The 27700-nt window shown below is 46.4% G+C and overlaps 8 protein-coding genes across 8 annotated transcripts; 2 read left to right on the top strand and 6 right to left on the bottom strand.

Annotated features, from left to right (window-relative positions):
- Positions 1–448: 448 nt before the first annotated feature.
- J4E88_009642 (uncharacterized protein) lies at positions 449–1283 on the bottom strand (the record flags this gene model as incomplete). The annotated part of the gene is made up of 4 exons (XM_049403241.1): positions 449–616; positions 723–906; positions 1028–1079; positions 1154–1283. 4 exons carry the CDS (start codon positions 1281–1283, stop codon positions 449–451), a joined length of 534 nt encoding a protein of 177 aa, XP_049251015.1.
- Positions 1284–2110: 827 nt separating this feature from the next.
- Positions 2111–3292, bottom strand: J4E88_009641 (uncharacterized protein; the record flags this gene model as incomplete). Its single annotated transcript, XM_049403240.1, has 3 exons — positions 2111–2455; positions 2507–3027; positions 3082–3292. 3 exons carry the CDS (start codon positions 3290–3292, stop codon positions 2111–2113), a joined length of 1077 nt encoding a protein of 358 aa, XP_049251014.1.
- Positions 3293–4031: 739 nt separating this feature from the next.
- Positions 4032–5205, bottom strand: RPL9B (60S ribosomal protein L9B; the record flags this gene model as incomplete). The annotated part of the gene is made up of 8 exons (XM_049403239.1): positions 4032–4160; positions 4211–4376; positions 4549–4610; positions 4675–4758; positions 4812–4859; positions 4915–4922; positions 4976–5049; positions 5195–5205. The coding sequence occupies 8 exons, from the start codon at positions 5203–5205 to the stop codon at positions 4032–4034; spliced, it is 582 nt and encodes a 193-aa protein (XP_049251013.1).
- A 213-nt stretch (positions 5206–5418) lies between these two features.
- On the top strand, positions 5419–6166 carry J4E88_009639 (uncharacterized protein; the record flags this gene model as incomplete). The annotated part of the gene is made up of 2 exons (XM_049403238.1): positions 5419–5944; positions 5997–6166. 2 exons carry the CDS (start codon positions 5419–5421, stop codon positions 6164–6166), a joined length of 696 nt encoding a protein of 231 aa, XP_049251012.1.
- Positions 6167–6571: 405 nt separating this feature from the next.
- On the bottom strand, positions 6572–7646 carry J4E88_009638 (uncharacterized protein; the record flags this gene model as incomplete). The annotated part of the gene is made up of 2 exons (XM_049403237.1): positions 6572–7557; positions 7619–7646. 2 exons carry the CDS (start codon positions 7644–7646, stop codon positions 6572–6574), a joined length of 1014 nt encoding a protein of 337 aa, XP_049251011.1.
- Positions 7647–11594: 3948 nt separating this feature from the next.
- J4E88_009637 (uncharacterized protein) lies at positions 11595–12654 on the top strand (the record flags this gene model as incomplete). The annotated part of the gene is made up of 2 exons (XM_049403236.1): positions 11595–11656; positions 11712–12654. 2 exons carry the CDS (start codon positions 11595–11597, stop codon positions 12652–12654), a joined length of 1005 nt encoding a protein of 334 aa, XP_049251010.1.
- A 69-nt stretch (positions 12655–12723) lies between these two features.
- Positions 12724–14910, bottom strand: J4E88_009636 (uncharacterized protein; the record flags this gene model as incomplete). Its single annotated transcript, XM_049403235.1, has 1 exon — positions 12724–14910. The coding sequence occupies one exon, from the start codon at positions 14908–14910 to the stop codon at positions 12724–12726; it is 2187 nt and encodes a 728-aa protein (XP_049251009.1).
- Positions 14911–21861: 6951 nt separating this feature from the next.
- J4E88_009635 (uncharacterized protein) lies at positions 21862–23723 on the bottom strand (the record flags this gene model as incomplete). Its single annotated transcript, XM_049403234.1, has 4 exons — positions 21862–22169; positions 22217–22944; positions 22998–23347; positions 23406–23723. 4 exons carry the CDS (start codon positions 23721–23723, stop codon positions 21862–21864), a joined length of 1704 nt encoding a protein of 567 aa, XP_049251008.1.
- Between the last annotated feature and the right edge of the window lie 3977 nt (positions 23724–27700).

The following is a 27700-nucleotide window of genomic DNA, read 5'->3' as shown; positions in this document are numbered from 1 at the left end:
GTGCCTTCGCTTACAGCGTGGTGGAGAGCTGCCCGCAGTAGGGTGGGTCCGCCCAAGTCAACGTCAAACCTTTACAAACCACATCACAGACAGCTTCGAGGACATGACATGTAACCAGGTCTTCTCATTGTATGAAGTGCTTTCCAGCAACCTCAAAGAGTGCCCGAGAGCATACATAAGCGGGTACTGCCCTTCAGCAAGTACCCCACGAACGGTTCCACGACGCATCCACCGCTCGATACCCGCAACCAGTAAACCGCCTACCTAGGCAGGCCTACAGTATACCAGACACGCCATCGCGGCAGATGCGCTCGCTCTTCCCATATCGATATGAAGATTGACCAGCACCCGAGTTATCCGTACCCCGCACATACCAGCGCCGAAGCACGGAAGTATGACTGAGGCTGTGTGTAGAAGTCGACGTCAGGGAAGGGGGCGAGTCGTTCATCTAGGAACCCTCCTCGCCTTCGGCCTTGTTCTTCTTCTTCTTCTTGCTTGAGCCGAAGTCATTCTTTACTGTAGGAACGGCCGACTGGTGAACGATGAAGCGGGTGTAGCACTCTTCTGGGTCCCACTCAAAGCCCATGAGGTATGGCTTCTCGAACTCGTCGTCTGCCTATAGGAGGGTTAGCTATGCTTTGGCACCAAGATCAAAGTACGCGGTATATAGGAACAGCGACAACGATGCTCGATGGTAAGATCCAATGACAAGGGACACTTACGCGCTTCTTGAACTGCTTGTGGATGGCATCTAGTGCGTCCTTGATGGTTACACCCTTCATGTTCCGTGCGGTAACTTCTAATCCTAGCGGGAAGTGTAGGGCGATGGACTTGAGCTTGGGCTCGGTGAGTGGCATCTTCAAGACTGACGGGTCTTCGACGGTGCTCGGCGACTTGTTGAGCTTCCTGGAAGTACTGCATTAGCACGGTCAAGATATCGGGGCTGCCGGAGCTATCCGGATGACGACGAGCTGGTCTGTATCATGTTCGGATGGCTCGCAACAATGCGATGAGGGGAATCACTTACCAGTTCAGCTTCTGGGTTTCGAGTGCGATCTCGATCTTCTTGCCTTCCTTCTCTGAGGTTCTGTCAGCCCCGCCCGCTGCTCACGCACGACCCCTCATTTGGGCTATCGTCATAAGAGGTACTCACCTAGATCCTCGATGCGGTAGACATCAGCAGCCATGGAGCTGACTCTGCGGTGGCCCTTCTTAGCGGCGCCATCTTGGTGATCGGTCAAAGAGTCGACCTTCTGGAGCGTGTTTTCTGTCTCTGCGGCCATTGTGGTAGGATGCAGTTGCAGTCAAGCTACTGGAAGAGTGAAGGGGTTGTAGATGATGAAAGAGCTTGGGAAGCTGTAGAAGGGTTGTCTGGAGCTGTGGATGTGATGTGAGATACGAAAGCACAGTGGAGGCTGTGAGGAAGGAGAGGAAACGAGGGAGGGCGCAGCTTATGAGGGGCTCAGTCTCTCGCCGGCAGGCACAGGAGATGGTCACTTGATCGATCACCACATTGTGGTCCAATCCAATCGGCGTGAGACGTGAATGGTCGGGCCAATGCGGGGAAGGGGAGCATCACCCAGAATGCGGGGAAGGAGCAAACCAACGGTGGAGGCCTGCGTGTCCATCCAACATTGTTGGCCGAAAGAGCTCAAGATAGGGTGGAAGCTAGCAATTGAGCCTCGTTATTCGCACTTTGACCTTCCCAAGTATCTATTGCCGTTATGTTGTTGCTCCGGAGCATCAGGCACGGTGGTGAGATAGATCGCGTGACCGACGTCATTGGCCGCTCGGCGCTGGACAAAGCGCGCATCGACGCGTATCATCTCAGCTCCGGGCCCTAATGCGGTCCGAGTGAATCAGAGATCCACTTGATTACTGCAAGGGCTCAAGGTCCACGCGGAGATGCATGTCAGCGTTCTACTGGACTGTCCACTTTCGCGAGATGATCTGGGCTGCCTAGGTACCTAGGTATCCATATGGACTTTGTAATTACTCACTTGGAAAAGCAATATAGATGCATGATGACTTCGCATTTGACACCGCAACATTGATTGATATATCGCTTGTTGGCTCCGACCGCTATTATCGATGTTATTGTATGATTTGCCTATGAATGCCCAACAATCCTAACGGGCTCGTATAACTCCTCGAGGTACTTCTCCTCCTCCTCAGTCAACTCCTTGCCCCTCGCTGCAAGCGCTTCATCCATCCTGTCTGTGCTGGAGAAGCCGATGATTGGACTTGCGACACGCTTGTTGATCCATGCGAGGGCAACGTGGCTCATTTTCCAGTCATGCTTCTTCGCGATCTCTTCAACGCGAGCAATGATCTTCTTGTCAAGTTCAGTGTTACCAGAGGTTTGGTTACCGGCCTTCTGTTCGCCTTCTGAGCGAGTAGTCGAGCCGAATGCAGAGGGAGGGCGAGCGAGATGGCCACGGCAAAGAGGTGCCCACTGTCAAGCTGTTAGCAAACGATTGACTTTGTAGTTGAAAGGAAAGCATACCGGGATCAGACCAACACCAGTGTCATTGCAGAATCGGTTCATCTCACGCTCTTCCTCGCGGTAAAGTAGGTTGTAGTGGTTCTGCATGCTGATGAACTTCGTCCAGCCGTTCTTTTCGGCAGTGAACTGCATTTGCGCAAACTGCACTGCCCACATAGAGCTGGCACCGATGTATCGAACTTTCCCACTCTTGACCAGATCATGCAGCGCTTCCATCGTCTCCTCCAGAGGCGTGTTCGGGTCGAAGCGGTGGATCTGCAGGAGATCGATATAGTCCATATCAAGACGCTTGAGCGACGCATTGACAGCGTTGAAGATGGCCTGCCGTGAGAGACCACCTTGGTTTACATAGTCTTTCAACTGAGGCAGCTCTTTGCCGTACTGGATGGTTCGCAGGCCGGGGTCCTCGCCAACGTAGCCAAAGCATTTGGTGAGAATCACGAGCTTATCGCGAGGTAGGTTGTACTTCTTGATTGCCTTGCCGACAAGTTCCTCAGAGACACCATTGGAGTAGACGTTGGCTTTGTAAGCTGTCAGTAGGTGTTGCAAAGTCGTGGCTGCTCTATCAGTCTTACCGGTGTCCCAAGTCGTCAGACCGCGATCGTATGCAGCCTTCAGCAGCGGTAGCGACTCTTCCTCTTCGATGACCCAGGGCTGCCATTTGGAACTTCCAATGCTCATAGCACCCAAGATGGGTACCGAGACCTTGAGACCGCTCTTTCCCAAGCGCTTATATTCAGCCTTGGACTCCTTGAGGAGCCCTTCAATATCGAGCTTGTCCGCCATGGTCGCAAATCAGTAGATCGGTTGCGAATTGGTGTTTAGTGGGGTCCTTGATGTTTCGCAGGGCTGTGGTGGGGCAAGCAACTGAGGTGTGAATAAACCAACAGCTGTATGGGCGACACGGTGCTAATATATTTCGCCATGACGGCACTTTCGCCGTGCCTGCACCACCTGCTTTCCAATCGAGGTTACAATGAGCTGTCATTGTCGGGCTTTGCGGCGATAGCCTCATCATTGTCCCGGTGGTAGATATTACAACGAACAACGATGCGGGGTTCAGGCACGACGAGCCGCCATGGATACGTCATGTGGAAATCCCACATCCGCGGACAGTCCAGCCGCCAAAAGAGGCAGGAGGCGTCTCTTCGTGCATGGATAGAGAGATGGAACCGAATGATCATCAGATTCATGCTTACTCGTAATGTGATCTCATTCATAGTGTGCTAGGCTGGACTCCTCAGGCACGGGCTCACACCATGCAACATCACCAAAGGCCAAGAAGCAGTCGCAGTTGTGTTGAAGTGAGTTTAGATCGTTCATGTCTCTTGGCAAGTACTGATCTTATTGACCTCTCATCACCTCACACTTCATCGTGAATGTGCCGGCGCGATTCCATCAAGTCATGGTGGTATTGTTTGAACATCGTTTTTGATCTTAGACCCCCAGGCGCCAACCGCATATGATGCAGAGAAGTTCATAGATGCTCATTGCCCGTAAAGAAACCCGTACTCCCCAGAACCGTTTACGCGTCCTCAACGATGTTGCCGCGCTCCGACACGTACAGACCGTCCAAGAACTTTCGGATATCCTTGTTGCGGACCTTGCAGATTTGCTGGATATCGGCGGCACCTTGGGAGACGTCCTCGAGCGACTGGGTGATCGTTAGCATTGCTTCGATCCATGTTGCGCAGCGGTCCTTACGTTTCCGGACAGCTCGAGCTGATCCTTCTGGTTCTTTGATGCCTCAACCTCAACACCGGGCCTCATGACGACCCTTCGTACGAGCTTCTCGCCGATGAAGTTCCTGATCTCAACCTCCCAGCAGTCGGTCTCCTTGTTCTTGTCCAGGTTGACGTTGATGGGGAAACTGGACATGATGTTAGTCATGTTCAACAATGTGCAAAGGCCCGCCAAGAGCACGAGCCAATCTGGCGCGCCCAGCGCTCTGTCATCAGCCTCTCCGAGAGCGCTGGAAGTCGTGTCGGATGGAACATGCTCTGCGGCGGGTTCGGAAGAGATGTGCGATGGGTGCGACATACTGGGCATATACGTAACGCATCTTGTACTTGTAACCCTTGGTGACACCGATGATCAAGTTGTTCTACTCCAGTCAGCCCAGTCCTTCCTTCCTTGCCAGTATAGACTCGAGGGTGCGCGCGACGTACAATCAGGGTGCGGACAGTGCGGAGGGTGGCGACGCTCTTGCGGGAACCGTGGTGGAGCTCGATCTTGATGAGGTTCTTCTTGGGCTGTTCCAGTCTTAGCATATGCCCCCGATGCGATGTGTGTGTCCCAAACGTACGTGCGTGAAGCTGACCGCCAAGTGACCGAGAGACTTTGTGAGCTTGCCCTGTGGAGTGTAAGAATCGGTTCGAGGATCGTAGAGGCTATTGCGGGCGGCTTACGCGAGGGCCTGTTGGATGTGTCAGTGTTGTTCTCTAGGGGCCCTCTACCATGCGCACTCACCCTCAACGAGAACATTTCTGTTCTTGATCTGGACCTTGACGCCCTCGGGGATCTCGAGCTCTTCCTCAGAGTGGCTGTTGCGCAAACGTCAGCATTGGATCCGGAATTTGATGTTTGTTGGCGGAGAAATTCGGTATAGAGGCGTCCATTGACCGTTCGGAGGCAGGAAAAAAGGTGCGATGCGGCGGTTTGGGAGTCGTAATCGAGGGATAGACGTACATGTACTTCATCTTGACGGTTGCTGCGGGTTAGCGGTGTTGTCGAGAAGCTGAGGTCGAATTGTCGAAATTGTGTGGGAGGCAGCGCGGACAAAACGATAGCCGAGCCACCGCTCTAGCCCGCTTTTGTGCGCACTAGTGCCGCCGTCTTCCTCGTCATGTCGAAGAACACCAACTTCCATCCCGACGAGTTGCGACTTTTGCTACTGCGATACCGAGCTCGAAATGGCAGACGCAAATCCACACATTGCGCAGACGCTGCTGCATCGCGCATTCTCTCCCTCAACTGCAGAATCACACTACCACGAGCGCGTCATAAAGCGCCCCCTCCACGTTCGCGCAACCTCGCCTACGCCGTCTGCACGCGCAGTGCGTCGCCGCGCTCTCAACGAGCGCAACCAAGCCGCCAGGAAGCGCAGCAAGAACCAGCCTCGCCCGCTGTCCGCTGCGAAGAAGCGTGCACTGTGCCTGAACGAGATACCCAAGGAGCAACAGAAGTATGCCATCTACGACGGATTACACAATCTGTGGGTGGGATACATGCGGGAGGTGCTAGGCCTGAACGACGCTGCGAGGAATGTGCTTGTCACGCCAAACGCAAGTGGGCAACTGCTTGCGACCGCCGACATGCACGGTGCACTCGTGAGTGTGGTAAGAAGCCGGTGCGTCAGCCGCGTAGGCTTGGAGGGCATCATCGTCCGTGATACGAGGTTCACATTCGAGATCATTACGAAGAACAACGCTGTGAAATGTAAGTCCTGTAGGCTAGACCCAGGTAAGTGGTAAGTATCTGACATTCTCAGCTATACCCAAGGAACACACAATCATCCGCTTTGAGTTGCCGCTCCCTGTCGAAGAAGGGAAGGAGCCCATGAAGCCACTGGTCTTTGAGCTCAACGCCGAACAATTTCAGACAAGAGCGGCTGATCGCGCGAACAAGAAGTTCAGGATGCACTACCAGCCTGACATATGAAGAGAGCACATAACCATCTGGTGAACATTCCGATACCAATCCAGAGACGAGCCCGAGGACCTAAGACTCCTTGGAGTTCATGAGCCGCCCAAGACATTACCGGCCATGCAGCCACTCTAGTATGAGGCTCTGAGAATAGCCAACAAGCGGCGTGCACCAGCAATGCATGTCGTTGTGCGAGCTGTGCTTCGAAACGAAGGAGACGCTGGGCGGCCAGAGGACTGAGAAGGAAGCACATGTCTATCAACACAGACATGGCGGAGAGCAGTAAGGCGAGAGACACAGTCAAATAAGACATTCAATTATGTCATTGAGTATGGTATCATCCCGATGGCGCTTCAAAGCGCCTCCCGCTAAATGCAATGGTATCATGAACAAACAACCTCTTCATCCGCGTTTCAAATCTTACACGTTCGTCGCGACCCTCCCAGACTGAAAGTCCTCGGGCTTGAAATCTCTCAGCTCGGTCTCCCGTCCACTACTACCACCGTTCATGGAACTGATCTCATCCTTCTCTTTAACAGCCCTGCCCTTGTCCAGTCTGCACCCTGTATAGCTTCTCGGCAGATAACGACCCGGATGCCACACAGCGAACACGACGAGTACAGCAAGTATGGGCGCGGCATCGAAGACCCAGAAGCACCATTCGTGACTCTGCAGATATGCTAGCCCGTAGTTGCGATCGTGTGGTATCTCGATGGTTCGATAGAATGCCCGGCAGGCGATAAGGACGGAGGAGAGATTGATGGTGTACCCCAGCTTCCGCCAAAGGTGCAAATCTCCAAGGTCGTGTGCAGCCCAATGCCGGCTAATGTAGAAGTACCGCATGCTGATGATGGAAAAGCTGAGGAAACAGAGCAGTTGCATCACCAGACCCATGATGAGGATGATCCGCCCAGGCAGCGCTTTCCGTTCCGAAGCAGCAATGGTCCGGTTTCCTTGCGTGTCTTCATCATATTGCCGACTAATCTGACTCGCGCCGACGAGTTGGACGAGGAAACTGAGGAGGTCGAAACACACAAAGTTGGCTGTAATCCACCTAGGGAAGCACCACAGCGTTTTGAAGTTGAGCGCGTGGGTTGGGCAGGAAAACCATACTACGCGACTGAATGCCGTGTAGCATGCTGCAGCCAGGAAGCTGGGAGCGAGCAAGATCATGAGCCATGAGGCGAGGAAGGGTGACTCTCTGTGCTCGTCGTAGGCCGATACTAGGCGGCATATGAAGCCCAGATCGAGCATGATAATGGCGATGATGGCCGCCCAGAAGAAGTACGCCTTGTGGCGGACATATTGGTAAATCGAGTATGTGGAAAGTAACAGGACGACAATTGCGCCTGTTATAGCCAGGGGGTAAGAAGGGTCGTAGATGTAAGGGTTCAGGAAATTTTGGCCTGCGATGTGGTCAGCGACGATGTTGCGTTGCTGAGTAGTAGCAGACGGGGACGAACATACCAACTTGAGCCCGATTTGGCAACCCCATACTCGATCGCGCGTCTAAGACTGCGCTCACGACGTGCATCTTAGCAGACATATCCCGCTCCGCACAGGTCCACCTGTTTAAATCTCCGAGCGTAGTCGTTCGTCGATCACGGCAGCCCCAGTAGTCGTAATGGTCGCTCTTTCGCAAATGCCGATGGCGCGTCGCTCATGTCCCAGTCGCGGTCGCAGTGATGGTAACGCCACAACGTCGTGGTACAGCAACCTCGTCGCAAAAGGGCATGCTCGAACACCAGGGAAAAGAGCCAGCGGAGAAGCGACCCAGATAACAAAAGGCGGCGGTAACGCACGTTTTACCCAAGCCACGCCCGCCTGCGTTCTCCGCTTGCTAAGAGCACTCAAGGCCTTGGCGGTCCCTGGCCCTTTCCACTCCGCACGCACTGCGCGTCTCCTTTCCTCCAGCTCCCACGTCCCCAGTCCGTCTCACATGTGCTGGCTAGGTAGGGCCGGGTAACCCGCGACACTTACGTCTTTAATGCGAGACGGGAGACGGATAAGGCGGGTATACACACCATGCAACGCAGTGCCGCGCGCACTACTGCTACCGACCCAGGCACATCTCCCTTTGATATTAACTCGGTACACACACGTAGTCGTACCTCGCTCTTTCACGGTTGCACCCTCGAACGAAAGGCCCGGGAGCAAGCACACGCGTCAGGAATTACCACCTGATCCGCCGGCGTGGCCTTGGCAAACCAACGAAAGCCATGGCGTGTGTCGCTGCCAAGGTGTTGGCAATGAGGCCGCTCGCCGAAGTAGCCGCACGCCGGGACTTCGCGTCTTACCAGACCCTACGGCGTGGTGTTGAGGCGTCGTCCAAGTGTCTTTGTGGTGTATAGTCGTCGCGGCCAAGTAATATCCCGATGCAAACGTGAGCCGTGGCATTTCTTCGTTGCGCGATATTATCGGCGGATCGTTCGGCCTTGGGCTACGTGCCTGGTTTCTGTGTTGTGGTGTTGTCCTGGCTAAAGGCCAGCGAGTACGTTCTTGTGAAACTGAGGCGTCCAGGTGTGGCGCAGGCACGCCAAACATGGGGACAGGCGCGTCCCTGTGGCCTGCGCAAACGCAGAATGCACTACCTTTCGCGATGAACGCCACTTGTTTAGGATCGAGAAAGTTCTAGGCGTGTAGCCTAAGTTTATTGAGATGCACTGTATCTTGTCACCGATTTCACGATAGATTACGTATTATGAGGGAACCTTGGCAAAACTGGAGAAACATCGTGAATTTCCCCCTTGAGATCTTAGTTTTCGAGCCAAACCTTGAATCACCCTAAGCAGCTGGGTACAAGACCCGACCAAAGTATCTCGAACTACCGTTTCATCACATCATCTCCACGAGAATTTATCGGCTTGCCTTCGCCTACCCGTCTACTCATCGTCAAACTCGTCGCCGGAAGCGATCTTATCCGCACTCTCCTTGTTCGAGCCATCAATCTCAGCCTCATCCTCGTCATCATCGAGACCCATGCCCTTCTTCAACCAGCGCACTTCCTTGGGCTTCCGCTCCATCCAGAGCTCGTTCGGGATCCAGGTATAGAAGCTGCACATGGTCTCCTTGATGTCGTCGAGAATGGTCATGCCGCCGGTGAGGTGCATGATGTTGGCGTCCATCTTCAGACCCACGAAACAGTCCTTGATGATGTCTTCCTCAATCCAGAATTCGTACTCTTTGCCGTCGCCAGCTTTGCGCGGCTTGCCGTTGGGATACTTGCTGTTGTCCTTGGGTAGGTCCCACTCATCACAGTCATCCGTGTACCAGGTCTTGCACAGGAGCTTGCCGAGAGGTTCAAGCTGGCCGAGCTTGTGTTTGAAGAGCTTGCTCTGCTCTGCATATGCGGACTTCGTGTCGTCGTCAGGGAGTTGAACGGCGGTGACCTCAAGATAGGCAGTCTCTTTGCTGAGAACCTGCAGATCTCCAGACTCGAACATATCGTACTGCGCATCCGAGCCCAGAACCGCGATGCCAGTACCGAACTTGACCCTGGCCTCTTCCTTCCGGATACCGATCTCGGAAACAGTCAGGCCTTCCTTCTTGAGGTCCTCAGCCCACGACTTGTCGCCAGTATATATGTCGGCCTGAGCGCCACCGAAGACAACGCTAGCGGACTTGTTGAAGTCTCCGGGTAGGGCAAGACCTACGGAGTTGACCTTGGGGAGCTCCCGCTCGGCCTGGTCACAGATTTGGAGCGCAGTGGCAAGCTGATCGTCGAACTCGGGGCAGACACGGTGAAAGCGAAGATATCTGAAGAAAGAGCGGGGCACTTGACAAGCGTTCTTGATGGCGTGCGAAGCATAGCCGTAGTGGGCAGGGTACCAAGATGATCTGTCATAGTCAACATCGCGTCAGGCAAGGTTGGGGTGGTAGGCTTACAGGAAAGCTTTGCAGACCGCTACAAAGTCAACAACCCACCGCTTCTCATCGGACCGGTCCCAGGGTACGTTGTGGATGGCGAGGGCCCTCGCAATCTCCTCAGCACCCATCTCCTTCATGTCGTGCTTGGAGATTCCTTGGTACTGGCGAGGACCGGACTCTACTCCACCAAAGCGCATAAGCTTGTTGAAGACATGTGCGTACATCTCATGCATGCGACGCTTTTGCTTGAAGCGCTGGATGGCAATCTCGATGCGCTCAACGAACGACTTGTCTGGAGCGTACATTTCCTCTTCCTCGGCGGCTTCGTCAGGAGTGAGAGTAGGCTCCATGTACGCCTTTTCAAATCCGGTAGCCTTCAGCATGTTCTTGGACACTCCTTCAGGGTGCTTGATCTTGGCTTGAGGGAGTAGTGGTACTGGGTACTGGGCGGGCTGCTGAGCTTTGGCCTTCCGTGATCCTGGGGCATAGGCGATGTCGTTATCGTCGTCGGCATCGAAGTAATCTGGATCCAGAATGCACTTCCCGGTTAGAGGAACCTTGCGCTTGATGGTCTTTCCGTCAGCAGAGACTTCCAAGAAGGCGCTCAGTCGAAGAGCCGCAGAAACTAGGGACTTGGGCTTGTATTTTCGCATCTTTTGAAAACCACAGATGCGACTGACGGAGACGGGGATGTTCTCACGCCCGCCACAGCACTGTAACATGTGCTTGTCGGTAGGGAGATTCTCATCGGAAAAGTAGAACTCCACCTTGAAGAACGATTAGTTGATCTGAAAAACTTACCGCGAGACTAGGGACTGGGAAACGTACTTGACGACGGATCTCTGCCCCATCTGGGTGGTCCAGCACAGTGCTGGTGACTTGAGAAGTGGCAGTGATGTTGGAGGAGGCTCCATTGGGAGGTCCTGCGTCCACAGAAGGTGCTGCAATTGCGGTTGCCATGGTTGCTACTCTCTGTATTGAGGTTCGGGGATATCAAGAGCTGACTGAAAGAGACTTGAGGTTATAGAGGGTGATATAGAGAGGATTGGGCATGGGATGTCGGCGCGCTAGTGAGGCAGCTGCAAACCATGCCTCGTGGGTGACTGCGCTGGACCTGGGGGTGAGAGAGCGCGACTAGCCCATACTGACGGTCGTAGCTTCCTATTACGGACTTTTCGTTCATACAAACGCCTCATACGGTGAGTGCATCGCCAAAGATTTGACGGATGCGGGCAACACCACGGTGAGATGTCGACTTGGTTAATTGCGACGCATGCGACATCTCCTCGGGCGTGCTGCTACGATAGTTGAGCGAGATCATATCTGCAATAGAATTTCACATTGTGCCCGGCAATAGAGTCGTGTAGAAGACATGCAAGTCATACACTCACTCACGCTACTGGATGATACTCAGCACACGAATAATGAATTTGGTGATGACAGCATTGGCTGACTCGTGACGGAGGACCCTGAAACACCCGTGGGGCCAGCCCGCCATGTATCTTCCACCTAGACACTAACCACGAGTACAATCACACTGATATCCCGACCAAACCCTCCATACAGACCAAGAAACATGGCGTCCAAACAATATGACGCGTCGAAACTCGTAGCATATGGCAGTGCTGCTGCTGGCCAGTAAGTCGCTGCCGGTTGCCTGTCAGCCTCGTGTACCAGACTAACACAGCAACAGCGACGGCGTGCTCAGCGACCCATCCGGCGGCGTAGTAGTAAAACCATGCACCCTCGCTGAAATTGACTTCTACGAATCCCTCGCCGACCACCCAGACCTCGCGCGCCATCTCCCCACCTTCATGGGCCAGCTCTCCCTCTCAGCCGACCAGACCGCCGCTACCGAGTCCGTCGAAAGCGGCACCATACAAACGGCCGATGGTACAATCGAGCGCCTGCATGGCAAGAAGCTCGCGACCGACCTTCACATCGTACTAGAGAACATTACACACGGCTTCAAGAAGCCGAATGTCCTGGATCTGAAGCTTGGCGCGCAGTTGTGGGACGAGGCTGCGAAGCCGGAAAAGAGAGCGCGGCTAGATGCTGTGAGCAAAGAGACTACAAGCGGCAGCCTGGGTTTCCGGATAGCAGGCATGCGCACATACAAGGGAGCTGAGGTGCCTGAGGTTCCGGAAGATCTGAAGGAGTATGTTGAGACGGATAAGGAGGGCGGCTATTGGGTGTACAACAAGATGTATGGACGCAAATTTAGCGCCGAAGATGTTAGTGAGGGCTTCACAGACTACATCTTTCCTGGCGCCAAATCAGAAGCGGAGCTTGACCGGGCGAGGGAGGTGCTCGCTTACTTTTTGGGCGAGGTGAAGGACATTCAAGAAGTCTTCGAAAGCAAAGAGAGCAGGATGTACAGCGCAAGCATACTATTGGTCTATGAGGGCGATGTAGACGAGTATGCGAACACCAAGCAGAAGCTACGTTCTGCGCATCCCGAAGACGAGGATGAGGACGATGAGGAGACTGTGCCCAAGCTGGCCGAAGTCAAGATGATTGACTTTGCACATGCGACGTGGACACCAGGGCAAGGGCCGGATGAGAACGCGTTGCAGGGTATGAGGAGCACGGCAAAGATATTGAAGGAGTTGTTGGACAAGGCGCAGCACGACTAGTGCATCTGTTGGGAGCCCATAATCTAGATGATGTATACCCAGAAGCACAGCTTAATACTATTACCGAGTCTAACTATTCCCTAATAGTGTGTCATCCCAATCTTCGACTCCTCCCATCAATGACTCAAAGAATGCTGCGTCTACACCTTGAAGCGCCCAATCGTCTGTTCCGGCAGCCCACCCTGGATAATATTGCGACGTGTCGAAGATATCGTCAGAAATTGCCAGTGGTGGCTGCATCGACTGAGAATGCTGCGTGCCAGACTCTGGTACCAGCAGGTTGGATGATGAGATGCCGTTGATATCCTGACCGAAGGAAGCAATGTTGTTATCGACACCCACTGGGTTCAAAGAAGAGGATACATCAAGCATTGCCGCAGTAGAAGTCTGGAATCCTGGCCATTGCTTCGTGATGCCGTTCGCACCAATCTTGATGATCCCAAAATATGGAATCGAAAGCTGAAATTGTTCGCCGCAGCCTTCTTCAAGTCGATTCACTGTGCTCTCGCTACTGTGACTGAAGCCACGCGCGGCGTCACTTTCAATCAGCAGCAGGTTGCGAAGTTGCTCAGCGCTCTTGCCCGTGAGAGGATCGTTCGTCTGTGTCTCGACGAGTTCCAGCTTTTCGACAAGTTGCTCCACCATTGCGCGATCACCGGGTCGCTGGTGGACTAGAAAACTTTGATCTTTCCAGCGTCTGCTGTCTATATGCGCGATCAGTATTGTCATACCCGCCATCAGCGCGAAGAAGTCGGCTGTATGACACGATTGGGTGGAGATTGGCCGGAAGTTGTGGAATGCGACGAATCTTGTGAGAATCTCTCGGGCCGCGTTGATGCAGGTGATCTTGGCATACATGTGGAAGTCAGATCCTGTGGCGCAGCGTATGAGGAAAGGCAGATGGAGAAGATGAAGCAGGTTGTACTGGTAGATCTGACTTCGAAGTCGCATTAGTTCCTCAAAAGTCTCTCTTGCATTTGGTTGGAGACCAGTGAAACTGGGCGCGAGCCAGTACTTGTCTGGAACTGATGCTGCGACGTTCTGGAGGTCGCGATCTATTTTACGGGTAGCTTCGATATTCTGGTGTGGGTCTCCTCGGTTGCGGTCAACGATACCACAGGCGACGAGAGTATGTGCTCGGTCTATTCGACAGCTTACACTGGTCCCAGGAATGGAGTTCTCCACGCTCATCTTTTGGCCCCCATGAGGTAGACCAAGCATCAGGCTAAGATAGCTGTCCATATGAACAATCCGGAACCAAAGGAATTTAGGGTCCACTTTGTGCTTGCTCTCCAGATACTTGACAGGCGGAGGGTTAGATGTATCCAGTCTCATCAGCTGCGCAAACACCATGGCTCTTCTGAAGGCGATCCAAGCTCGCCGAAGGTTGCCGGCATTGGATTGGAAGGTGGCTTCGTAAACGATACACTCTAGTCCTTCAATACAGCCTATCAGATGGTCTTTGGTGACGACCAAACGAACAACTGTCTCCACCAAACGAGTGGCGAGGACGCCTGGATCCCCCGAGATGCAATCGCCCTTGTTGCACCGAAAGTACTGCAGCATAAGGGCGAGGATGAGCATGTGCCTGGCGATCAGAACCGGAGGTGTACGCGAGCTGTCAGGAATTTTAGCCAGATCGTCGGCAATGTCTAACGATCCATTCTCTGAGGTGTCGGTGGATGTTGTGAGACATTGGTAGCTGTACAAGGTTGCGTTGCGATCGGTCTTGCACAAGAGCTCCAGATCTTGTTGCGGTGGATACGCTCGACGTAGCGCGGATGATATGCTCTCGCCGTCTTCCGTTTGTAGAAGAGGTTGTTCCGGTGTCAGTGCGGCTGAGCTGGGTGTTGGTAGTTGCACATGGCTGATTGTTGCGTCGTCTCCTGGATTTTCTGATCGTGCAAGCAATGCTTCTGCCCTTTGCAAGCGTTGGAGAAGCTGCTCATATGGAATATCAGGAGGATTGGCTATATTGTTTGAGCCTCTAGTAGGATGCAGCAATGATGCTTCTTGACTGCCATCGACGCCCTCAAGGAATTCCTCTTCTGGCTGAGTCTGGAGAACGCATGGCACCTTCCGACGGCGACATGCTACACATGTGGTGTCAGACGTTGCATCGAATGTGCATTTGACCTTTCGCTTCTTGCAATGCCAGCAGCTTGTTGTTCCTTTCCGAAGTTTGCGCCGCTTGCTGTGAGGCTCGAAGCTGGTGGTGTCGGCGTCATTGACGGATGATCCCGGTGAGCCTTCCATGGCTGGTGACAGTAGCCTGAGCTGAAGGCACAGTACCTCCTCTCGAGCAAAGCGACCCAACGTATCGCACGCTTGGATCTAGTGAATCTGTTGCTGGCATCGTATCACAAACAGATGCGACGTTGGTGACAAGGGTAGAAGTTAGTAACTTAGGGGCGAAATGGGAAAGGTGAGGGCAATCACCGACCCTCGGCGGAAGAGACGGACGCCGAACACACCCTTCAGGCATCAGCAAGGCCACCAGCAAGGCCACCAGCCAGCCACCACATCATTGAGTCGATGCGCAACGAACTTTCTTTGGTTCGGCCAGAAAGCGGCCGCGTTTGTATTACAATTCTATGCATCTCTCTACTAGTAGCTACACCTTATCTAACTATTAGATTTTTGTAGGTAACTATAGCCGCTAGCTAGTTAGAGTTGTTAAGAGTAGAATAAGGCGTAAGCAATAGTTAGATTAGATAGAATTATTCCCTATATAGCTTAGTATACTATATATAAAAAAAAACTAAAATCTAGCTCTAGAACGTATTAATAATATATTTATATCTTATCTTTATAGAAACTATAAAGGCGCTAGTACTCTCTCTACTAGTATTTAACGCTAAGTAGCTTAAAGTACCTTTACTACTCTTTAAGAACGCGTTTAAGAATCTAGATATAGCTTTCTTAGACCTTAAAATAGCTAATAATATACTAAGTAAAGAGAGTAACTCTAAGCTAATTTAACCTATATACTACTTATAACGTTTTTATATTACGTTCTTAATATAATTTAGAAAAACTCTATTCTACTCTCTATAAGTAGTAATAGTAGCCTAGACCTAATAGTAATATTATATAAGTATATTATAAGTATACTAATATAGCCTAAAAGTATACTAAGTAGCTACGCATATATTATCTGCCTACTATCTACCTATATAATATAGAAAGATACTTTAAGTAAAGCTATTAATATAAGAAGTCTAAGAATGTAATATTAATATATTTTTAACATAATCTAGTTCTAATATAGAAAGGTTTAGAAATATAAAAAGCGTATATTCTCTTTACTTTTCTTAAATATAATTATATAACGTTAGAAGTATATTTATATAGGTATTAAGTATTATACTATACTTACTAAGCTACTTAAGGCTTATTATTATTCTAAAATTATACCTAAGATAGAGAATATACTTAGAAGTCTAAGAGACACTATTATACTTAATAATAAAATAACTTACTAGAAGTAGATAGCTAGGTATATTTAACGTATATATAACGTATTCTTAACGCGCTTCTACTAACTTTAAAGGCTCTACGCTGTAACTCTTAGACGCTTTATAAGTAGTAGATTTTATAGTAACTAGTAACTAAACTATAGACTTATATACTTCTAATAGTAATATAAAGTAAGAGATACTATAAATAGAAATATATTTATAATACGTAGTAACTAAGTTATAGAGTTTTACTAGTAATAAACTTTAGTTTATTAAGTATATAGCCTAGATATATAAACTTAGATATACTAAGAAGTACGTCTTCTATACTATTAGTTCTAAAATAGACTTAGAATATCTTAAGAACTTATTTAATAATAGCTCTCTAGTAGAGAAAGATAATAAAAAAGTATATAATACTATAGTGTTAATATCTACTAGAACTCTAAGGTATAGTAAGTAACTTTATACTATATTATATTTAGTATATATTTATAATACGTTTTAGAATATAACTACCTTTATAGAGATAGATAGCTAGTTAAATAAGCGTATAATAAAGCTAAGTACTATATTATAATTCTAGTAGATCTAGTATCTTATCTATATATAATTATAACGTGTTATAAAAAGTATATATATATCTTTTCTTCTTCTTTAATTCTAAGTAAAGACCTAAAGGCTAAGCTTCTTATAGTTATTCTTTCTATATTAACTCTAGGTCTTACACGTAGTAAGTCTACTCTCTACACTTCTATAATATATTATAATAACGTTTTAATTATATTTAGCTAAGGCTTTAGTGTTCTTCTAAGTCTAAGTATAGGTTAAGAGTAAAGGCTTTAGGTCTATTAAGAAGATGTGTATTATACTAGTAAATAAGAATAAAATTAAGAGCTTACTTAAAACCTATAAAGCTATAATATACTCTTATAGCTCTAGTGTAGAAAGCGTTGTATATAAGCTTAGAACTAAGTATTAAGACCTAGCTATAGTAAGCAGCTAGTAACGCGCTAGAAACGTGTTTCTAACATAATATAGGCGTATATCTAATAAATATACTCTACTAATAATAGTATATTTATATACTACTTTCTTAATAAGTAAGCCTCTCTATTACTTTAATAGAATATGTTCTAGATAGATATATTATATAAGCGTATCTATAGTAAGTAGTCTAAGTTACTCTTTGCTATCTTTAATAAAGATACTATAAAATATAGGTAAAAGTATGTTAACGCGCCTATAATACGTTCTAAATATAATATAGTAATCTCTCTTAGAAAAGTTATTATAGATATTAATTCTATAGAAATATATATAGAGGCATTTACTAAGTTCTTTAAGCTCTATTTAGAAGTATTAAAAAAGTTAATTTACTTCTACTATCTTTATAGAGATAGTATTATAGGTATTACTATTAATATAAATAATAAATAGTTGCAAGGTTAGTTATATTCTACTAGATTGCGTTAAGAACACGTTACTAATATAATTCTATAGACTAGAGACTCTTTCTCTAAGAATTTTTAGAAGTTAACTATAGATAGAAATAGTATTATCTTTATATAGTTTACTTATGTAAAGCTTACTTTCTCTATAGTATTAACTACGCTATTTCTAACGTAAAGTATATAGAATACTCTATTTAGAGGCGTATAAAAGCTCTTCTTTATTATAAATTACTAGATAAGTATTATACCTATATTAGGCTTCTATAAGGTATAAAACTTCTTTTAATTATAAATATAATATATTCTTACAATATAGTAGAGAATAAATCTAAGATAGTTATAGATTAGGTAGCTTATAAGATATACTTTATTATTATAGATAGTCTTGTAAAGTGTAATAACTATATAGAGTAACGTATTTAGAACTTATTAGAGCGCACTTCTAACACAGCTAAGTAAGCTAGTATAAAGTTATATTATAATAGAATTAATAAGACTTTACTTAAGGCTATTCTAATATAAGTACGTTTAAATATATTAAGAACGTGCTAGTAACGTATTATAGCTTCTATAAGCAAGACCTCTAGAATATAGAAGAATATAAAGTAAAAATAGTTTATAGTATCTACTATAAAAATAGATTACGCTATAGTTATATATAGAGGTACTTTAAGGCTATAGAAAAAGAGAGTAAGTCTGCTATGTGCAACGTATTTTATACGTAGTTTTATTAAGTTTAGAGTAGAAATTAGAGCACTAGAATTTTATTATTATTAATAATAATAATAGTATCTTAGAGTAGACTAATTTATCTAGCTTTATTATATAGAGTAGATAACTAAGAGGCAGAGGCTATAAGCGCTCTTCTTTAGCCTGCTCTTTTCTAGCCTACTCTTCTCTAGCTTACTTTTCTCTAGCACTAGAAGCTAGCCTAGAGTAGGTCTACTATATTATGTTCTTATTACGTTTCTAACACGCTCTTAGGCCTAACTCTTCTTAAGCTCTTAGGTAGTAGATACTTAAGAGCAACTAGGCTATTATAGAAAGAAAAGCGCTCTTAGAAATTAAAAAAGAAGAGATAGAGCTATAGAAGTAAAGGCTATAACTAGAGAAATGTAAGATAGAACTAAAAGAGCGTAGGTAGTAGCTTTAGAGAGATAACTCTAGCTAAATTATACTATAAACGCGTTCTAATTGCAATCTAGCATAGTTACTATATATACTAGAGTCTATAGATAGAATACTAGCTAGTAGAATATAATAGAAATATATTATATATATAATTTAAGCCTATATTAATCTTTACCTAATATAGTAAGGCGTAATAAATTTTCTCTTACTAGTCTAGCCTCTTACCTTTCTTTAGAGTTAAGCGCCTATCTACTACTATTCTTTCTCTCTCTACTTTTTTTCTTTACTCTACTATAAGACTTAAAACTATATATTAGTATATAAGTCTTCTAATAACACATTTCTAACGTAATCTAATTATATTTAGAATAACTATTTATAGTATAGCTAACTTAGTGTTCTTTCTTAAGAGACACTACTATTTAGTAAATAGAATAGAAGTAGGTATTACTTTATCTACTAGAGAGAGATTTTCTATTACGCTTACTATTACTAGCTTAATAGGCTACTTTATAGTATAAGTGCGCTAAAATTATATATAGAATACGTACTTATAATATTATAGTAGTAGTTTAGTAACTATAGTGTACTAGTAAACTACGTTAAAAAATACTACTCTAACTACCTAGTAGCGCTTATACTTATAGAGTAATTATTAATAGAGTAAGAAAGAGAAGTAATATTCTTCTTTAGAGGTATTATTTTACTAAAAGACTCTACTCTTAGAGTATCTATAAAAGATCTACTAAAATATATTTTTAGTATAATTTTATTACGTTTACTAGCTAAGGTGTAGGCTAAGATATAGTATAAAGTACTACTTTAGCTAAACTAACTCTTACTACTTTAAGAATACGCTTTTCTAAACTTAGACTATAAGCTTCTATAGGTAGATAGCTCTAAGTATAATATCTTACTATAGAGTAAAGCTAAAGATAATATAAACGTGTCTACTATACGTTCTATATTAACTCTACTAGCTACGCCTCTAATAAGAGTAATATATAAGAGAAAAAGAGATAAGACGTAGAAGAAGACTATAGAGGCTTTAATTTCTATTCTACTCTATAAGTCTACTAACTTAAAGTGTAAGTAGAAGAAGAGTAATATATATATCTTCTCTAACGCGTAGTAACTACGTTACTAATATATATAAGTAAATTTAAATAAAGTTAGGTACTTACTTTTAAACTAGAAGCTTCTAACCTAATATAAGACTTATAAATTAAAGAAGAGAGATAGTTAGTAAACCTATCTCTCTAGTAAACGCGTTACTTATATATTATAAAGTATTATCTAGAGGTCTTCTACTAATTAAGAAGATACTTTACTTTTCTAGATAGATAGTTAGCCTCTCTTTTTAATATATTATTATAATATTATATACTTCTATAATTAGATTAATATATTTATAAGAAACGTTATATAAACATGTTATTAACGCGTTTTACTACTTAACTTAGTAATAAGTATAAGTTTTAGTATTTCTATCTATGCGTAGCTACGCGTAAGCTATATATATACTCTATAGCTACTTAGGTTATATAATACTAAGCGCATTAGTTATAGATTAAGTAAGTTTAAGTAAAATATAATAATATTGCAATTATAACGTAATAGCTTTTTTTTAGCTACTACTAACTCTATTACTTACTAACTACTACTTTAAATTACTACTACTCTCTATAATACGTTATTAATAAGATAGTAATACGTTTCTTAATAAGATAGCTAATTATAGTTATTTACTCTTTTTAGACTTTAGCGCTGTAGTAAACTATATAAGTTTTATATAAATATAACTAGAAGACGTATCTAATATATTTTAGCCTATCTATTACGCCTACCTTACTCTACTTACTCTACTTCTTCTATACCTACTCTTTAAGAAAAACGCTAATAGTAAGATCTTAATTTAATACGCTAAGTAGCGCTATAGGTACGCTCTAGAGAATAAAACTCTCTATAGTGTAAGTTTTTAAAATATGTCTTCTATATATTACTAATATATTTAGACTATTATAGGTTCTTATAGCTTTTTTATAACCTACTATATTAACTAGTATAGCTCTATTATCTAGAGTAATACTTACTCTCTAGATAGAAGGCCTAGCGCTACCTTTATCTATAGTAAAAAAAGTATATAAATATATTATTTATATATTTATAATATATATCTCTTCTTTTCTAAGTCTTTTTCTTTTTCTACTTTTTTTTTTTTTTTATTCTTAAAGTTTTTCTTTTTCTTTTTTTTTACCTTTTTTCTTTATTAGTAAAATATAATATAATTATAATTCTAATATATTTTAGAGTTCTATTAGATTTTAATAGATAACTATAACTTTAAGTATAACTACCTACTTAAATAAGTATAAGATAACGCCTTAGTTTAATAAGATATTCTAGTCTAGGTCTAGCACCTTATAAACCTAGTCTACTATTAAAATAGTTATCTTTAAGAATAAGTAATATATTCTTTATATATTTACTACGCGTTTTTATACTTATAATTCTTAGCTTTATCTTACTACTATAAGAGGTATACTTAATACTTATACCTTCTCTAACCTCTACGCTAACTACTATATTATTAGCTATAGTAAGCTTTCTTAAAATATATTTAATACACTCTACTAATATATTATAGCGTATAACTTCTAAGAGAATAAAGATAATAATAAAGATTTCTATCTTTTTTATACTTACTTTAACTAGGCTATAGGTTTCTAGAGTATTCTTACTAATACTTATACTAATATACTACTTTAGCGTAATATGTTTATATTATATTTAGTATATAATTTAATTAGTAATAATAGAACTATAATACTCTAATATATTTTCTTTACTTACTTTTTTCTATTCTTACTATAATAACTTATAAATATATTATGTAGTATTTATGCTAGTAAGCGCTAGCCTAAAATAAGTCTTAGCAATAGTTAGGCTAGTTTTTTTAATAGTCGGATGAGCTGCGCTCTCTCTCTACTATTACAAGATCAGACAACACACATGCCTCAAGCGTGTCAAGGCGATGCATGTCCGAGCATCGCCACACGTACAATCCAGGCATGTCCAGCACGACCCCAGCGATAGCGTCGCGTCGGTAGCAAGTGCGGACGATTTGTCGTGCATCCCTACCCAGACGTAGCGCGTGTGCTCTACGCGGCTCCGGCCTGCACCTTTTCCATGTTCAGCTTCTTGAAAGGTACCAATGCGGCAGCCACGGCAGCTGCGCCAGCCAAAGATGTCGCAATAGCGAGCGCGACCTTGATGCCCGCCATGTATGCGACCACTATGCCTGCTATGTCTTCCGCAGCGAAATTGTCCCGAAGTTGGGTCGCACCAGATCCAACTACTGCCAGCGGGTTCACGTTCGGTGCTGTGCTCGCAAGCGTGTTGATCATGCGATTGACGAATCCAGACTGAGCCGCAGTCAACGAGAACGCACCGCCGATGGTTTGGAAAACTGCGATGTGTTAGTTGATTCCATGTAAAAATAGCTGGTATGCATACAAAAGATCGTTGCCGTCGCTGAGGACATGTCCTCTGCCTTTGCATTGGCCTGACCAGTATTGATGGCCATCTGGAAGCCTAACCCGACTGCAATACCGTAAAAGGCCTGATACCCAATCCATTTGCCCAGCCCAGTACCAATGTCGAACGTATACATTAGACCGGTAGCGATAGTCGCTAGAAAGGCACCGCCAATCATGAAAGGTGCAGCATAACCTGTCTTTGAGACAACGCCGCCACTGACGATGCTACCCAACACCATTGCGAGGACCAGTGGAAGGTTCAACACACCCGAATTGATTGCGCTGCGGTTGTCGACGCTCTGAAAATAGAGGGGTAGGTAGTACAGCAAGACGAGATATGATGATGAGAAGAAGAAGATGAAGGCAGATGGCTGCCATAGTGTTCGCTCGCGCAGAAGCCGGGGTGGAAGCATCGAACGCTCGCCGTTGAAAATCTCCCATGTGATGAAGGTCATCGCAATAACGACGAAGCCTACCAAGAGGCCGATGACGTAGCTGCTGTTCCAAGGTCGCTTCTGGCCGCCATTTTCGAATGCTAAGATGTACGTAACGATGCCGCCCATGACGAGAGCAATGCCGAGAGGATCCATTTGCAAGAACTTTTCCTTCCAAGTCGCTTGGGTGATAACAGCTTGTGGTGGAGTCTTGTAAGTGAACAGAATCAGTGCTGCAGAGGCGCCGCCGATAGGAAGGTTGATGTAGAAGCTGTGCCATAATTAGCATGTGAGCGGAACAGTCATGAGAAAACATGAACCTACCACCATCGCCAGCTCACTGTGTCTGCGAAGACTCCTCCCAAAAGCGGACCGACGACGCTAGAAAGGCCATATACAGCACCAACAATCCCCATTAGAGCTGGTCGCCGTTTAGGCTCTGCCGCGAACGCCGCCATAGTGAACGCCCCAGTCACTACGCCGGCGGAGCCGACACCAGCGATTGCGCGGCCAACGACGAAAGTTATAGAATTTGGAGCGACGGCGCAGATCAAGCTTCCCATTTCAAAGACGAAGATGGCACCTAGGAAGGACCACTTGAGTGGGAAGTAGCGGTAGAACTTGCCAGACATGGACTGGAAACCGCCGAACGTCATGAAGTACGCGGAACCATACTAAGACATGTCAGTATTCAAGCACTCGAGTAGCCAGAGCGAGAGTGTAAAAGCTCACCCATGAAACCATGTTAAGACCTCCAAATTCGTCTGTGATCTTAGGAATGGCTGTTCCAAGAATTGTCATATCCAGGGCTGTAAGAAAGACTGCGCAGAGTATGGCAATCAATATGGGCACCAGCAGTATGCCACTCGGATATTCTTCTTTGATATCATCGGGCTTCTCGTCTTGTTCAGATTTGACATCTTCCTCGATGCCTTGGTTGTTCTGCTGCTGCGTCTTCTCATCAGCGATGTTTTTTGGTTTCATGACGCCACCAGCCGATTGTGCTGTTGCATCGAATGCGATCGAGGTGTGGAAGTTGTGTTCGTTCATCGTGTGCATCTGGAGTCGGTACTAAGGACGATGTTGGCGGGAGTGTTAAGGGGACAATTTGCAGCGGCAAAAGAGAGCGGAAGAAGTGCCACACATATACTGATGTACGGACGAATGCATGATTCTGTTCTTCGAGCAAAGCTCCGAGTTCTTTGGCTGAGTAAATGTTCGTCGGAGGGCGAATGGAGGGCGAGCGCTTGGCACATGCTTCCGCCGAAGCCTTCGGCGGAAGCGATCTGCAGCCTACATTAACATAGAAACACGCAAAACAAGTAGCCTAACGTTAACGTAGGCTCTAGACCTATTTAGTCTTCTTTTCTTTTGTATAAGGTGCTTGTGTAAGACGGCTCTGCTAGTCGGATGCCGACGTCGGGAGCTTGTGAGGTCCCCCAACACGGCATGCGCAAAGAAGATCTTCTCATGGACGGCTTCCGACGTCCAATGTGCGTTGCTGTCCAAGGTTTGGTCTGTAATCGTGATGCACGTCCAAGAATCGTTCACCAGCGGAACTGAGTGGCGCGCACTGTTATCGCAGTAAGTAAACAGACACATGTTTTGTAAGAGAGGTAGTGCATTGCGGGTTGCTATTTGTGATTAGTCAGCGCTTCATTAAGATTCGGGATGCCACCTCTTCCTCTTCACACATCTACCCTTCCACGATACAATGTCGCCAGGTCTCCGTTCAAAGATACTTCTTCCGCTTTACATTTACCCCCATCCGGGTGCATGGGATCCTCTCTATACAGCGTAGTGTTTCCTTCACCGCTAGCACGAAGTCTCACTGACGTCTCTCAGCATCGCCGCGGCGCCGGATGTTCAGTTTCTGGTAATCGTCAATCCAAACAGCGGACCGGGTGCTGTACCGTGGTGGCCGAATGAGGACTATCTCCGGGAGATACCGCGGCTAAATGCATTGCCGAACGTCACCACCCTGGGCTACGTGCGTACAACCTATTGCAAACGGCCTGTTCAAGACATCCTTGATGATATCGAATCATATGATAGAAGAGGTCGAGAGAACAGTGGGTATAGAGTGGACGGCATCTTCCTTGATGAAACAGTGAATTTGTACTCGGAGGAAGTCAAGAGCTACCTCGACACCGTTGATCGCAGAGCGCATGTCCTTGCTGGCGTCGCGGAGGAGAGAATGGCAAGTCTTCATTTATCCATGCTGGACGGATGAGAGTTACCCAAGCTGACTAGGCCAAGATCATTCATAATCCTGGCACAGCAGTCAGTACTGAGCTTGCGACTCCGGGACCAGAGGTCACAGTAGTCGTGGAAACAGCCTACAAGGAGTTCGTGACCGAAGAGTACCAAGAGTGGCTTGCTACTTCGCCGTACGAACGGTCTCGTACTGCGTATATGATACATTCAGTTCCGCAAAAAGATGTCGAACCGTTGACAAGAGCGCTGCGTGAACGGGCCGCGTACGTGTTTGTGACCAGTGCGTCTTGCGACTTCTACGGGCAGTTTGCCGAAAGCTGGCCTAAATTTGTCGCCTCGCTAGCACGGCCCTGAACGCAAAGGCCGTCAAATTTCTTGAGCGTTGGTTGCGATGGTCGGTGGCCGTGTTGCAAGAAGTCGCAGAAGGTGCACATCTATGCAAACCTTTCTCCATGAGCAGGCGTCGTTTCCTTGGACTGATTGACGGTCAGGAGCCGCTTGATGTCGCGATTGCTTGGGTTTCAGACAGTCTTATGACTACGCCTTTGAACCTAGTCCGCTAGTTCTCCGACCTTTCTCTTTCTTGCTCTCCTAAGGCTTCCTCGATAGTAGCCCATATCCTACACCTGTTCCAAAGTCCGTCAGGCACGTCAAGTAGACGCTCGTCACATCCACTGACCCGAAAGCGTTTCTTCGCAAGAAGCTTCGCGGCAAACTTCCAGTCCCAGCAAGCAGTAGGGTCCAGAAGTGCTGCATGTGGAGTAGTAAGATGCTGCTCGATCCACTTGGTGTCCAGATCCCAAACATGCGGATGTAGACTTCCGTCCCGGAGGCTGTCTCGCCAGAAAGCGGAATCGAGTGGTATCTGCAGAGCCAGCATCTTTGAGGTACAATGTAGTGCTATGACAGACTGTATTGGAAGGTAGCTGCACACCACATCCAATAATTCCGTCGGCAGGCGCTCCAATCTTTGGGGTTCGCGCGTTGCTTTTGGCGTACACTTGGATTCGTCTCTACGACGCGGCGAAGTCTGCAATACTTTATGTACGAAAGAGGCGATATCTCCCACTTCGATGGGATCGGTGTAGAACTTCTGTGAATCATTAATGGCGAGCTTGGAGAACATGTTGTGGTTACCTACATCATACTTTGCGCCCCACCATTCTAGCCTGCTCAGAGCCAATGCGCTCCTAGGTCCATAATCGCATGAAGAAGAACAAAGATCGAAAATGTCGTTTGATGTCTCGAGTGGCTCGTCTATACGGCATTTTCGTCGAATGAAACGCGCACTCAACAGTCGATACAGCAGTTTAAGAGCAGATGTCGGCACAGTATCCTTCCTTCTGGAGTCGAAGTGGTCGATGGCTCGACAACTGATCGCAATACACGATTCATGTAACGGAAACAAGGTTCGGTAATCCGGTGCATAACACAAAGCGTCGAGCCAGATATCATCTTGGCCAGCGTCGCCAACAATTCGAAAATAGCCCGATCCAGCCATGTTGAAGGACGCAATCTCGGAGAGGAAGATGCCTGGTATCTCAGATACGTTGGTCGGCCTTGTCCGGACTTTAGCGCGTGAAGATAGATGAGAGCCGCTTCTTACGTCGATCCTTCGCTAGCTACCGTATGTTCAGCTACATCTTCGATGCTACCAAGAAGACGAAGGCTGTATAACCACTAGAATGCGCGAAATGTCAGCAGTCTATAACGCTTGTTTGAGAACAGATAGTTTACCTGGAACCGCATGTCTTTTGGGTCAATATTGTAAACATCGCCTTCGACATCGAAAGGACCACCACATATAACGCAGAATCTTGAATCCTCCATGGCGCATCGCGCATCGCTCTTCCAGTCATCCGCGACCTTCGAGGAAAGTAGACTACCCATGTTGATACTGCGCGATGAGATAGCAGCTGGCAGAGAACCAGCGGTGACGGCGGTTGTTGATCCGCAAGATGAGAACGCCCCGTCCCGTCCACCTAATTTAGTCTGACAGGAGGCGCATCCGCATCAAACGCAATATCCAGATGAACAAATGTCGGCAAGACGATTGTGAGACGCCAAACTGAGTGAGCGACGCTGGATAGGCTGATTGCGGTAAATCGATGACGGTAGTTCATTCCACCGTAACCCAACTAGGTATAGCGTTTCCACAACTTCTGAACCGGGCTGCGACAGCTGAGTCTTGGTGATTTTATCCTACAAATAGCGTCGCATTTGTCATGTCTGCCATCATGTTGATGCATGCGATTGGATTAGTTTCGCAACGAGGACATGTATAGTTACAACATATGTCGTGTGCACGGAATTCCGCACATTTCGCAACAAGCGCATCATTTGTAGCGGAACACCGATCGTCGTGCGATATCTGATTATGCCTTACAGAGTCTCTACAAGATCTTCCCACTCGGCATCCAACATGTACCCGTGTCCAAAGTCTTCTTCACTAGATGATGAGTAAACCAAGTCTGGATCGCCTTCTGATGCTAGGTAAGTGCTGACCCCTGTCAACTCACGCAACCACCGATCGATTCTTGGTTGTGAGTTGTCTGCTTCAGAACAGGGTCTCTCGCCTGGCTTCAGTACATATGCGTGTCCCTCCCAATGTATACGAGGCATTTCACTGCTTGGACGCCAGCCATGAAATGTGGTTTTGATGGGCCCAGATGCCTCTGCAGCACTCCCAACTTTGATGTTAATCCGGTCATCTTCATCGAGACCGTTCACACTCGACCAATCGCTCATGTTCGATTGATCGTTTGAATTAGACTGAGCGACCATGCCCGGTTGATCATCCGAACCAAACT

The sequence above is a fragment of the Alternaria novae-zelandiae genome (assembly GCF_023758075.1).
Source record: "Alternaria novae-zelandiae strain BMP 2774 chromosome Unknown scaffold_25, whole genome shotgun sequence".
In the NCBI taxonomy this organism is placed as follows: domain Eukaryota; kingdom Fungi; phylum Ascomycota; class Dothideomycetes; order Pleosporales; family Pleosporaceae; genus Alternaria; species Alternaria novae-zelandiae.
The sequence above is the reverse complement of the archived record's forward strand: the minus strand, read 5'-3'. Positions and strand labels throughout refer to the sequence as shown.